Source organism: Scyliorhinus torazame, chromosome 18 (genome assembly GCF_047496885.1).
Source record: "Scyliorhinus torazame isolate Kashiwa2021f chromosome 18, sScyTor2.1, whole genome shotgun sequence".
NCBI classification, from domain to species: Eukaryota; Metazoa; Chordata; class Chondrichthyes; order Carcharhiniformes; family Scyliorhinidae; genus Scyliorhinus; species Scyliorhinus torazame.
The window spans coordinates 40,391,045-40,403,090 of record NC_092724.1 but is presented as its reverse complement, the minus strand read 5'-3'; the positions used below and the strand labels follow the sequence as shown (position 1 = coordinate 40,403,090).

At 49.7% G+C, this 12,046-nt stretch overlaps 1 protein-coding gene across 1 annotated transcript in view; it reads right to left on the bottom strand.

Moving 5' to 3' along the window:
- fbn2b (fibrillin 2b) overlaps positions 1-12,046 on the bottom strand; it is a 408,379-nt gene that overhangs the window by 170,636 nt on the left and 225,697 nt on the right. Inside the window, exons 49-50 of the mRNA XM_072482639.1 lie at positions 3,515-3,640; positions 827-979 (exon numbers count right to left, since the gene is read on the bottom strand). Coding sequence (XP_072338740.1) covers positions 827-979; positions 3,515-3,640 — 279 coding nt within the window. The remainder of the gene's footprint in view (positions 1-826; positions 980-3,514; positions 3,641-12,046) is intronic.

Below are 12,046 nucleotides of genomic sequence, written 5' to 3'. Positions count from 1 at the left end.
GATTAGCTGAAAACTTTCAAGGTGTCAGTCAGTCTATTCTTAATTGTAGAGCCTAGCAATTTCCTGACCCGTGAATTAGTCTAGAATTCCTGGTAGGGTTTTCTCTTTGTTACCTATCTTTAATAGCAGAGCGACTACATATTTTAAAGGAAAGGTTCCCAAATCCAGAAAACTTTGGAAGATTATTTTTAGGGCAATTGCACTGTTCTGACCTACTTCCTTCAAAATCTATAGCAGCTTCATCTTCCCTCTCTGTCTTTTCTCCATTCTTCAGTTTTATCAGTTATCCTGTAAAACACTTTCAAAAAAGGACATGAGTGGCAAGTCCTACTAAGCCTCCCTGAAGTTTTGTTCAATGTGACCTACAATGTTCTCGGAGTTACACACACACACACACACACACACACACATGAAAACTAGGGGTGCGATTTTCCGTCCCTGCCCACTGGCGGCATCTTCCGGTCCCGTCGAAGGTACCCCCACCCCGCAGCGGATTCCCTGGCCCTGGGACGGGTGAGTCGCACCAAACACCGTAAAGATTGGTGGGTCCAGAAGAATCCTCTGGTGGCCAATGGCTACTCTCCCTCTCCGTCGCAAAACACGCCGTGGATGGGCCGGAAAATCCCACCTCTTTTTGTTTCTGTCGCGTATCCATAAAGCTATAACAGCGAAGCAAGAGCAGCTCCGTGGAAATTCCAGGCTTATATTTTACATGTTGAGATCCAATATAGTTCAGGTTCGATTGTAGGAGGGCCCTGCACTAACATATCAAACCCCCAGCAAGCACTGCTAGCATAATCCAATTTACAGAAAGATGGAAATCTACCTTCTTCTTCCTGGGGGCATAGTTCGCATGGGTCACCCCAGCCCTCTCCTGGCATCTTGCTACAACAGCACCGAGCTTTGGTCGTATTGAAGGCCTTGGGTACAGAACACTTGCCGTTGTCAAACCTGGTGAAGCAGAAACTCTGCCTGGTATCTGAAAGGTTAGAATTCAATACGTAATAAACATCCAAAAAACATTAACAGTTTTGCAGGTTTCACGGTGATACACATTTTAAGGTGGATTGACTTTTTATTTCACTTTAGAGTACCCAATTCATTTATTTACACTGAAAGGGCAATTTAGCGTGGCCAATCCACCTACCCTGCACATATTTCGGTTGTGGGGGTGAAACCCACGCAGACACGGGGAGAATGTGCAAACTCCACACGGACAGTGACCCAGAGCCGGGATTGAACCTGGGACCTCGGTGCCGTGAGGCAGCAGTGCTACCCACTGCGCCACCGTGCTGTCCCAGACCTTTGTTTTAACAGCAAGAGTATAATTTGAAAATCGCACTTCCAATTGGTAAGCTATTATTGAAATAAATCATATCCTTTAACATTTTAATTTGTCTAAACATGAGTGAAATGACAATCAACATGCTGCTGAGCTTTGCTAATATTTGTGTGTCTTGGTTATTAGAAACTTAGGAATTTTAGAAGTATTAGGAAATTAGAATTTTAGTGTACAAAACCATGGATCAAGCTCAGATCACATTCATATTTAAATAATCCGAGTCCTGGTTTATGGGTAGCCAGGGTGGGGTTGGCAATTTAAATATCTGAATGAGGCTGGCAGTCTCTGATTAAACCTTTTTTCGCAGGTTTTCCAGTCCATGATCAGGGGCGGGATTCTCCGACCTCCCGCCGGGCTGGAGAATCGCCGGGGGCGGTGTGAATCCCGCCCCGCCGCCCCGACGCCGGCTGCCGAATTCTCCGGCGCCGGGTTTTTGGCGGGGGCGGGAATCGCATCGCGCCGGTCGGGGGCCGCTGGCAGCGGCCCCCCCCCCGGTGATCCTCCGCTCCGTGATGGGCCGAGCGGCCCCTGTTTTATGCCAGTGTAAATTACACAAGGTTCTTACCGACGGGATCTGGCTCTACGGGCTGCCTGCGGAGTCCTCCGGGTGTGTGGGGGGGATTTGGCCCCGGGGGTGGTGCCCCCACGGTGGCCTGGCCCGCGATCGGGGCCCACCGATATGCGGGCGGGCCTGTGCCGTGGGGGCACTCTTTCCCTCCGCGCCAGCCGGTGTAAACCTCTGCCATGGCCGGCGCGGAGAATAAACCCCCTACGCATGCGCAGGAATCACGCCAGCGGTTCTGGGAACACACCTGGCACCCCTGCACATGTGCCAACTTGCGCCGGCCAGCGAAGGGCCTTTGGCGCCGATTGGCGCAGCGCCAATCACCCCAGCGCCGGCCTAGCCCCTGAAGGTGCAGAAGATTCCGCACCTTCCGGGCGGCCCGAAGCTGGAGTGGTTCACGCCACTCTTTGGCGCCGGTACTGCCCGCCCGCTGGATACCGGAGAATCCCGCCCCAGGTTTCTCAGGCCCCGGCAAACCCGGCAGCTAAAGAGAGGCATGGACAGTTTCGGAGAAAAGGTAAGTGACGTGGATCCCTGGATTTTGGAATGGACCTAACCAATTTGGTGGCCTTCTGGATTACTCCCTGCCTGATTGGAAGTCATGCCTGTCAATCAGGATGACCTCTGAGTGGAAAACCTGACTGGGTTAAAAGAGCCACGCTTCAGAGTTAAAATGTTTCCTGAGCGAATATCTATCACCCTACCCAGGTAACCTGCCCCAGTTAATACCCAGACCTGGGGTGAGGGAGGGAGGAGGGTAAATGATCTCTTAACTTCCAGTTAACCAAGCTATGGGATCATAGGGCCCCAAATTACAGTGAGGAGTGAGGGGTAAAGCAGTTATTTTGCCCTGGAGGCCTGATTTTCCACAGAAGCCAGATCTGACTTGTTTCCACTCCATGTATGCAAATTCCAGTGGAGGCACACTGAGTGAATCTGCCTTCCCAGACTAAACCAGGAATTTGGTTCAATATACATTTCACAGACCCAACAGAAGCCACATATACTAGGAAGAGGCGAATGTTCTGTCCTGAATTTCACAATGGCCCAGAAAGGTTTCATGGTAAAAGTGATCAATCCTTTGGCACAATTGTTAATTCCAGCCATTTCTTCCCCCATCAATATTCTGAGATGCAAATCATCTTATCCTGGTGTCTTTTTCATTTTTATTCCCATATACATTATTTTAATAGTTTCTTATTTATCCTCATTTGTGACTCTTTCTCACCCTCTTCAGTTCTCTGACGGTTCGCTTAACCTCCTCAGGTAATCCTCCCTACAGTCCGAATCCATGCACTTTTCATGCAGTCGTACCCTCACACTCCCACCCTCTTCAAGGTACAACTACAAATAATGTGGATGTTTGTGGAGCATATTTGAAACATAGTCAATGAAAACAGATCATTATCTGTTAGTATTAGTGTTGTATTCTGGTGATTATATTGTAACAACACATACACTGAGCGCATAATCCTTCTGAACACACTTGCTGAATAAGCACAATTTACTAGATCACATACATGACTGAGTCCTACTCATGGAGGAACACCTTACCCAAAGATGCACATTTTCGAATGTGCTGAGATTTGATTCTTAGTCTCACTTACCAAAGCATCTCCTTCCATTCTCAGAGAGAACAAATCCTAGCGCACAGTTACACTGGAAGCTTCCAGGTGAATTGGTGCAGAAGCCAAACAGACAGATGTTAGGGTCCTCCTCACACTCATTAATATCTGTAAACAAATAAACAGAAAATCAGGAAGAGCCTCACCCAAATTCTTATAGCACTTCAATTGCTATCATCCAATTTATGAATTGGTGGGGGGGTTAATGAAGCAGATTCAAGTTTGCACATCTGTGGTTCATAGTGACAGTTGTTAATAATAATAATAATAATAATCGCTTATTGTCACAAGTCGGCTTCAATGAAGTTACTATGAAAAGCCCCCAGTCGTCACACTCCGGCGCCTGTTCGGGGAGGCCGGTACGGGAATTGAACCCTTGCTGCTGGCATTGTTCTGCATTGTTGTCCATATATAACAGCAGCAACCTCCACTCGTATGATTTTGGTGAGGTAGGCGTCTGAAACCTGGGGCGGGATGCTCCGCAATCGGCGCGATGTCCGCCGACCGGCGCCAAAAACGGCGCGAATCAGTCCGGCATTGCGCCGCCCCAAAGGTACGGAATTCTCCGCATCTTGAGGGGCCGAGCCCTCACCTTGAGGGGCTAGGCCCGCGCCGGACTGATTTCTGCCCCGCCGGCTGGCAGGAAAGGCCTTTGGCGCCTCGTCAGCTGGCGCGGAAATTACTTTGAGGTGCGACGCATGCGCGGGAGCGTCAGCGGCCGCTCACTGCATCCCTGCGCATGCGCAGTGGAGGGGGTCTCTTTCGCCTCTGCCATAGTGAAGACCATGGCGAAGGCGGAAGGAAAAGAGTGCCCCCACGGCACTCCCGTGGATCGGTGGGCCCCGATCACGGGCCAGGCCACCGCGGGGGCCCCCCCCCCCCCGGGCCAGATCGCCCAGCGCCCCCCTCTGCAGGCCACCCGCAAAGCCTGGTCCCGCCGGTAAGGACCTGCAGACGGGACCCGCCAAAAACGGACGGCTGCTCGGCCCAGAGAATCGTCGCGGGGGGGGGGAGACGCTGCCAACGGCCCCCGACCGGCGCGATTCCTGCCCCCGCTGAGAAACCGGTGCCAGAGAATCCGGCAGCCGGCGTCGGGGCGGGATTTACGCCGCCCGCCGGCGATTCTCCGGTCCGGCGAAAGGTCGGAGAATCCCGCCCCAGGTGCCCTTTAGTGGACATAAGGTACCTTTTGGAAGAGATACCTTTTGCGAGAGGTCATGGTTAGGATTGTTCAAAATTGACATCAATATGTGTTAAAATACAGAAATCGACTTGGAACTTTCAAAGAATGGAAAGCTGTCAAAGAATTGTCAGGCTGTAAAGGAACTGTCAAAGATGTCAACGAACTGTGAACTGACAAAGAACTGTCAGAGCTTTCAAAGAACTGTCATGCTGTCAAAGAACTGCCATGCTATCAAAGAACTGCCATGCTATCAAAGAACTCTCAAAATTCATTCGAACTGTCAAAGTTCATTGCAACTGTCAAAGCTGTGATGGTATTTAACGTAGCTGGGCTTTATATTGAAACAAAACTGTGGAATTGAAAAAAATCTCTGCTGAAATGTCCAAGTTTGGGGAAAAAACAGCCGTGAAAAGGGGGTTAATGAAAGTCCGCCGGTGAGTGGAAAAGTCAGCGCAGGAACTGTAAGGAAAGCGGAGGCTGGGGCACCAGGGGAGGCCGCATTGTTCACAGCAGAAGAAATGACCAAGGTGATGGCTGTGGAACTTGAAAAATAGTTCACAAAGCACATGGAAGCGATAAAGAAGGAGATGGGATGGTATTGAAAGTGCGGTGGAGGAGGCAATTGCCCCGGTGAGGGCGGCGGTATCAAGTGCAGCGGCGGAGGTGCGGGAGCAAGGTGAGACACTGAAGGAAGTGGAAGAGGCATTATCGCAGCACAGCGATCAACTCACCTCGATGGGGAAGGAGTTGCGGAAGGTGACAGAGACCAATAAGGGTCTGCGAGCCAAAATGGAAGACCTGGAAAACAGATCCAGGCGGCAGAATCTGAGGATTGTGGGTCTGCCCGAAGAGGTGGAAGGTGCGAGGCCGACGGAGTATTTTGCCACGATGTTGGCGGAGCTATTGGGGAAGGGGGACGATCCCTCTCGATACGAACTGGATCGGGCTCATCGGTGTGGAGGCATATACCAAAGGCGAGTGAGCTGCCAAGTGTAGTAACTGTGTGTTTCCGTAGGTACAGCGTGAAGGAGAAATTCCTGTGCTGGGCAAAGCAGAAGCGGGTGGTGCAGTGGGCTGGAGCTGGTATACTCATATACCAGGACTTTACGGTGGAGCTGGCGAGGAGGCAAGCTGCCTTCAGCCGGGTGAAGAAGGCATTGTACATCAGCAAGATGTTTTTGGGGGCGGATGTTTGAGGGCAAATCAACATCTGACATGTGGGAGGCTTTCAAGTGTCAGTTGAAAGGAATTCAGGACCGGCATGTTCCTGTGAGGAAGAAGGATAAATACGGCAATTTTCGGGAACCTTGGATAACGAGAGATATTGTAGGCCTCATCAAAAAGAAAAAGGAGGCATTTGTCAGGGCTAAAAGGCTGGGAACAGACAAAGCCTGCGTGGAATATAAGGAAAGTAGGAAGGAACTTAAGCAAGGAGTCAGGAGGGCTAGAAGGGGTCACGAAAAGTCATTGGCAAATAGGGTTAAGGAAAATCCCAAGGCTTTTTACACGTACATAAAAAGCAAGAGGGTAGCCAGGGAAAGGGTTGGCCCACTGAAGGATAGGCAAGGGAATCTATGTGTGGAGCCAGAGGAAATGGGCGAGGTACTAAATGAATACTTTGCATCAGTATTCACCAAAGAGAAGAAATTGGTAGATGTTGAGTCTGGAGAAGGGTGTGTAGATAGCCTGGGTCACATTGAGATCCAAAAAGACGAGGTGTTGGGTGTCTTAAAAAATATTAAGGTAGATAAGTCCCCAGGGCCTGATGGGATCTACCCCAGAATACTGAAGGAGGCTGGAGAGGAAATTGCTGAGGCCGTGACAGAAATCTTTGGATCCTCACTGTCTTCAGGGGATGTCCCGGAGGACTGGAGAATAGCCAATGTTGTTCCTCTGTTTAAGAAGGGTAGCAAGGATAATCCAGGGAACTACAGGTCGGTGAGCCTTACTTCAGTGGTAGGGAAATTACTGGAGAGAATTCTTCGAGACAGGATCTACTCCCATTTGGAAGCAAATGGAAGTATTAGTGAGAGGCAGCATGGTTTTGTGAAGGGGAGGTCGTGTCTCACTAACTTGATAGAGTTTTTCGAGGAGGTCACTAAGATGATTGATGCAGGTAGGGCAGTGGATGTTGTCTTTATGGACTTCAGTAAGGCCTTTGACAAGGTCCCTCATGGTAGACTAGTACCAAAGGTGAAGTCACACGGGATCAGGGGGGAGCTGGCAAGGTGGATACAAAACTGGCTAGGTCATAGAAGGCAGAGAGTAGCAATGGAAGGATGCTTTTCTAATTGGAGGGCTGTGACCAGTGGTGTTCCACAGGGATCAGTGCTGGGACCTTTGCTCTTTGTGGTATATATAAATGATTTGGAGGAAAATGTAACTGGTCTGATTAGTAAGTTTGCAGACGACACAAAGGTTGGTGGAATTGTGGATAGCGATGAGGACTGTCAGAGGATACAGCAGGATTTAGATTGTTTGGAGACTTGGGCGGAGAGATGGCAGATGGAGTTTAATCCGGACAAATGTGACGTAATGCATTTTGGAAGGTCTAATGCAGGTAGGGAATATACAGTGAATGGTAGAACCCTCAAGAGTATTGAAAGTCAAAGAGATCTAGGAGTACAGGTCCACAGGTCATTGAAAGGGGCAACACAGGTGGAGAAGGTAGTCAAGAAGGCATACGGCATGCTTGCCTTCATTGGCCGGGGCATTGAGTATAAGAATTGGCAAGTCATGTTGCAGCTGTATAGAACCTTAGTTAGGCCACACTTGGAGTATAGTGTTCAATTCTGGTCGCCACACTACCAGAAGGATGTGGAGGCTTTAGAGAGGGTGCAGAAGAGGTTTACCAGAATGTTGCCTGGTATGGAGGGCATAAGCTATGAGGAGCGGTTGAATAAACTCGGTTTGTTCTCACTGGAACGAAGGAGGTTGAGGGGAGACCTGATAGAGGTCTACAAAATTATGAGGGGCATAGACAGAGTGGATAGTCAGAGGCTTTTCCCCAGGGTAGAAGGGTCAATTACTAGGGGGCATAGGTTTAAGGTGAGAGGGGCAAGGTTTAGAGTAGATGTACGAGACAAGTTTTTTACGCAGAGGGTAGTGGGTGCCTGGAACTCGCTACCGGAGGAGGTGGTGGAAGCAGGGACGATAGTGACATTTAAGGGGCATCTTGACAAATACATGAATAGGATGGGAATAGAGGGATACGGACCCAAGAAGTGTAGAAGATTGTAGTTTAGTCGGGCAGCATGGTCGGCACGGGCTTGGAGGGCCGAAGGGCCTGTTCCTGTGCTGTACATTTCTTTGTTCTTTGTTCTTTGTAGGTGCAGTGCGGCATGTCCAACTAAGTTGAGGGTGACTTACAAATCCAAGGATTTTTATTTTGGGACGGCGGAAGCGGCGGAGGAGTTTGCGAAGGCAGATGGACTGTGGTAGGATTGAGAAATGGGACTGAGAGCGGGTTGTGTACCGATGTAGCCTCATGTAACTTTATTTTTTCACTGCGTGTTGGTGTATGTACTAAATGAGTCGACGCTGTACATTTGGACAAGGGAAGAGTTGGGACTTTCATTTGCAATGATGGTTCTTTGGAGCTTGGGTGTGTATGCTGGGCTTGTGTGCTAAAGAGGATTTCTTGATTTTCCTGGGACCGGGCAAGGGGGAAGGAGACCCGGGCGGGGGCCTCCATGCGGGCCGGTTTAAGCCAGCCAGTGAACCGGAGTGAGGTGGGGGGAGGGGCTGCGGCCATCGGACCCTGGTAGAACAGATTTCGGTGAGTCTAGCCGGGGTGAAAAATCGGGGGAAGGAACTGAGGTTGGGGGGAGGAGTTTACAAGAGGAAGTGGAGGGGAGGAGTCTGGGAAGGGAGTGGGGGGTCTGTCTACAATTCATGGGTCTCATTCACTGTACTCTTTCGGGAATTGGATGGAGTTGATAATTAGGGGGGGTTTGGGGGGTGGATTATATATGTCAATGGTGACCATAGGTGATTCCTGATTCCTTATTCTTTTTTCCACTTTGGGACGTTTTGTTTTACTTGATGCTTATATTGTCAGGTGGGTCGTTGTTTGGGGGGTGGTGGGAGGATGGGATCGTTGGTGTTAATAAGGGGATTGGCATTGTATTCGTTACAGTTTACTGTTTGTTGGTGGGGTGTAAATTCTGAAGAAAATGTGAAAATGGAGAATAAAAATATTTTACAAGAAAAAGAAAAAAAATCTCTGCTGGCTATTTCACTCTGTCCAGTGACATAGGACTGGGGATTATCATTGTAGGATTTGTGCTACATGACTGGTTTTACAACCTAGCATTATCGCAGTGGGGTGCCTGTACAGTGAGCAATTTGATTAACAGCTCCAAATGATATTAAGTACTTAAGTGAAATGTTTGTTTTTATCAGAGATTAATTTTATTTTTAAATGTAGAGTACCCAATTCATTTTTTCCAATTAAGGGGCAATTTAGCGTGGCCAATCCATTACCTGCACATCTTATTTGGGTTGTTGGGATGAAACCCACGCAAACACGGGGAGAATGTGCAAACTCCAGACGGACAGTGACTCAGAGCTGGGATCGAACCTGGGACCTCGGCGCCGTGAGGCAGCTGTGCTAACCACTGCACCACCGTGCTGCCCTATCAGAGATTAATTAAAGGAATTTCAATGCATTGATTTTTTTTCAATCAAGGAGAGTGTTTTCTTAAAATAGATGTCAAATTGGCTCCAGAGGTTTGACCACATTGGATCCTAGATAAGTTGGCATGAATAGGGCAAGGGTTGGCATGAGTTGTCACAACATGGGGCTACAAAGGGCCATGGGAATGAATAGTGACCATGAGTTAGCATAGGGGTAGGAGGGACCTTGGAGGTAGGAGGGGCTTTGGGGAGTGGGTAGAGGGGCACAAGAGTATCAACATCCTTGGGGGTGGGTAGAGGGGCAAAGGGTGCTTTGCGGGTATGAGGATCCATGGGAGTGGGTAGAAGGACATATGGGGATGAGGATCCATGGGGGTGGGTGGAGGGGCACACAGTTAGGAGGGACTATCGGAATGGGTAGAGGAATCGGGATTTGAGGGACCATGAGACTGGGTAGAGCACCACAGTTTGACACAAAGAGTATTGAGGGCTACAGGGGAATAGGTTAGCATGTATGGGGCATTGAGAGTGAAGGGAGTGAGGGCTGAAGGGGTATATTTTGTTTTGTTGCTGTTTCTCAACCATTCACAAAGTTCCATGTACAGGTGTGGCCCTTCCGACCAGCCCGCCTCCACACTGGGCAGTGCGCGCGCACATTCCGGGATGGCAGGCCCGACTTCTAATCCAGCTCAACCTCCAAAAAGAAAATCCCAACTTCAGGGCCTCCTTTTCCTGGATCAGGTTTGCACCCAACTCAGGAGTGCGAATCCTGGCCACTATTTTCTCATATGCAGGCTAAACAATGTTGGGCAGAGACAATTAATTTGATATCTGGACACCTTAATCTGATCACTGTACTTGTACAACTGAAATAAATCTTGGCAGACACTTGCTGCTCTGTGACCCATGCCATGTATCAGGGTTTGTGTGGATGTTGGGTGAGTACAGCATTGATTTGGATGTGTTACCCCCACCCCAAGGGCCAGAGGCTGCTCCCCCCTTTTTGACAGAGAGCTGACTGGTGTTGATTTAATCCGAGGGTCACCACTCATCAGGCGAGCGGCGAGGCTGAGAAGTGGGTGCCTTCATGGATAACTTCAGCCATTCGCATCACGAACCAGCAGTCCAGCCAACTGAGCTAACCAACCCCCACTATGGAATAATGTGCAACACATTCACCCGTCTTAGCTCTCACATGACAAATGTCTATGGCAGTGTTTTTCAAACATTTTTTCCGGGGACCCATTTTTACCAGCGGCCAACCTTCAGGACCCAACCCGGCCGACCTGCGCGACCCACGCCGGCCGACCTTCGCAACCCACGCCGGCCGACCTGCGTGACCCACCATTTTGTCTTACCTTGTTTGTTGCTGACAAAAATGGTGGAAATGGTTTTGGTTCCCTTTGGCCCCAATGGTCCCTTCGGCCCCAAATTGTCCCTTTGGCTCCCCGAACTTGAAAAAAAAAAAGGCTGCGACCATATAAAAAAAAATGTGGCCCCACTGCGCATGCGTGCCCGATCATTGGTGTGCATGCGCATTTGCACCGTTGATCGGGCACGCATGCGCAGTGCGGCCGAATTTTTAAAAATCTGTTCCTGGCCATTTTGAAGGCATTATTAAAAGCTGGCTGCTGCAGCTGTTGCGCACGGATCTGCGCGATGGGGAGCGCCGCGACGGACAGCTCCGTGACCCTCCCAACACCCGCCCGCGACTCACCCGCGGGCCGCGCCCCCGAGTTTGACAATGCCTGGTATATGGGATAATGGACTGAAAAATACTGGAAGTCAGTGGACCCCATATCAGAGAGAGCCAGTACCTGTAGAGGGACAGTGCTTCTGGACCTGAAATTACAGAGTCAGTGTCTGAAATCTCTAGCACAGACAGGCAGTGCGTGAGCACCCTATGTATCAGAAGGGTCAACAGCCAAAAATCTGGAAAATAAAATACTTTTTACTGATGTGTATTGTAATTTACTTCTCTTTGCATTGTTACAGAGTTCAAGTTAATGGTTGGGTTGATTGGCGTTCTGTGTTGCGACGGTTATATCGTAGTTTAGTGAATTGTATGGGTTGGATTGTTGTCTTTATTTTTTCTTTCTCTGGGACTGGGTGGAAGGGGACGATATATCTTGACGGGGAGAGCCACCCGTGCTAGCTAACTAAAGCCAGCTAGTGAACCGAGGTGAGAGGAGGGCTGCGGACATTGGAGCCTGGATAGCAGGTTTCAACGGGCCTATGAGGCGAGCGAGAGGAGGTGGGAGATGCTGGGAGATGTTTTTTCAAGGGGGGTTCTTGGGTGGGGGGGGAAGGGGTTCAATGTTAATAATGGACAGGGGCGGATCAGGCTTATGGGGCAGGGCCCGGTGGTATGATGATGGTGGATAAGAAGGGTGGGGGAGGTGAGAGATCCTCAGTTAGGATAGTCACGTGGAACGTGAGAGGGTTAGGAGATCCAGTCAAGAGGTCAAGGGTGCTTCTGCATCTTAAAAGTTTGAAAGCCGATGTGGCAATGCTGCAGGAGACTCACTTGAGGGTGAAGGACCAGGTGAGACTTAAAAAGGGCTGGGTTAGTCAAGTGTTTCACTCTGGATTTGACGGAAGGGCTCGAGGGGTATTGGTACTGGTCAGCAAAAGGGTACGCTTCCAGATGGAGATATGTGATCGTGACGGGGCGCTGGAGGGGAGATTAGTGA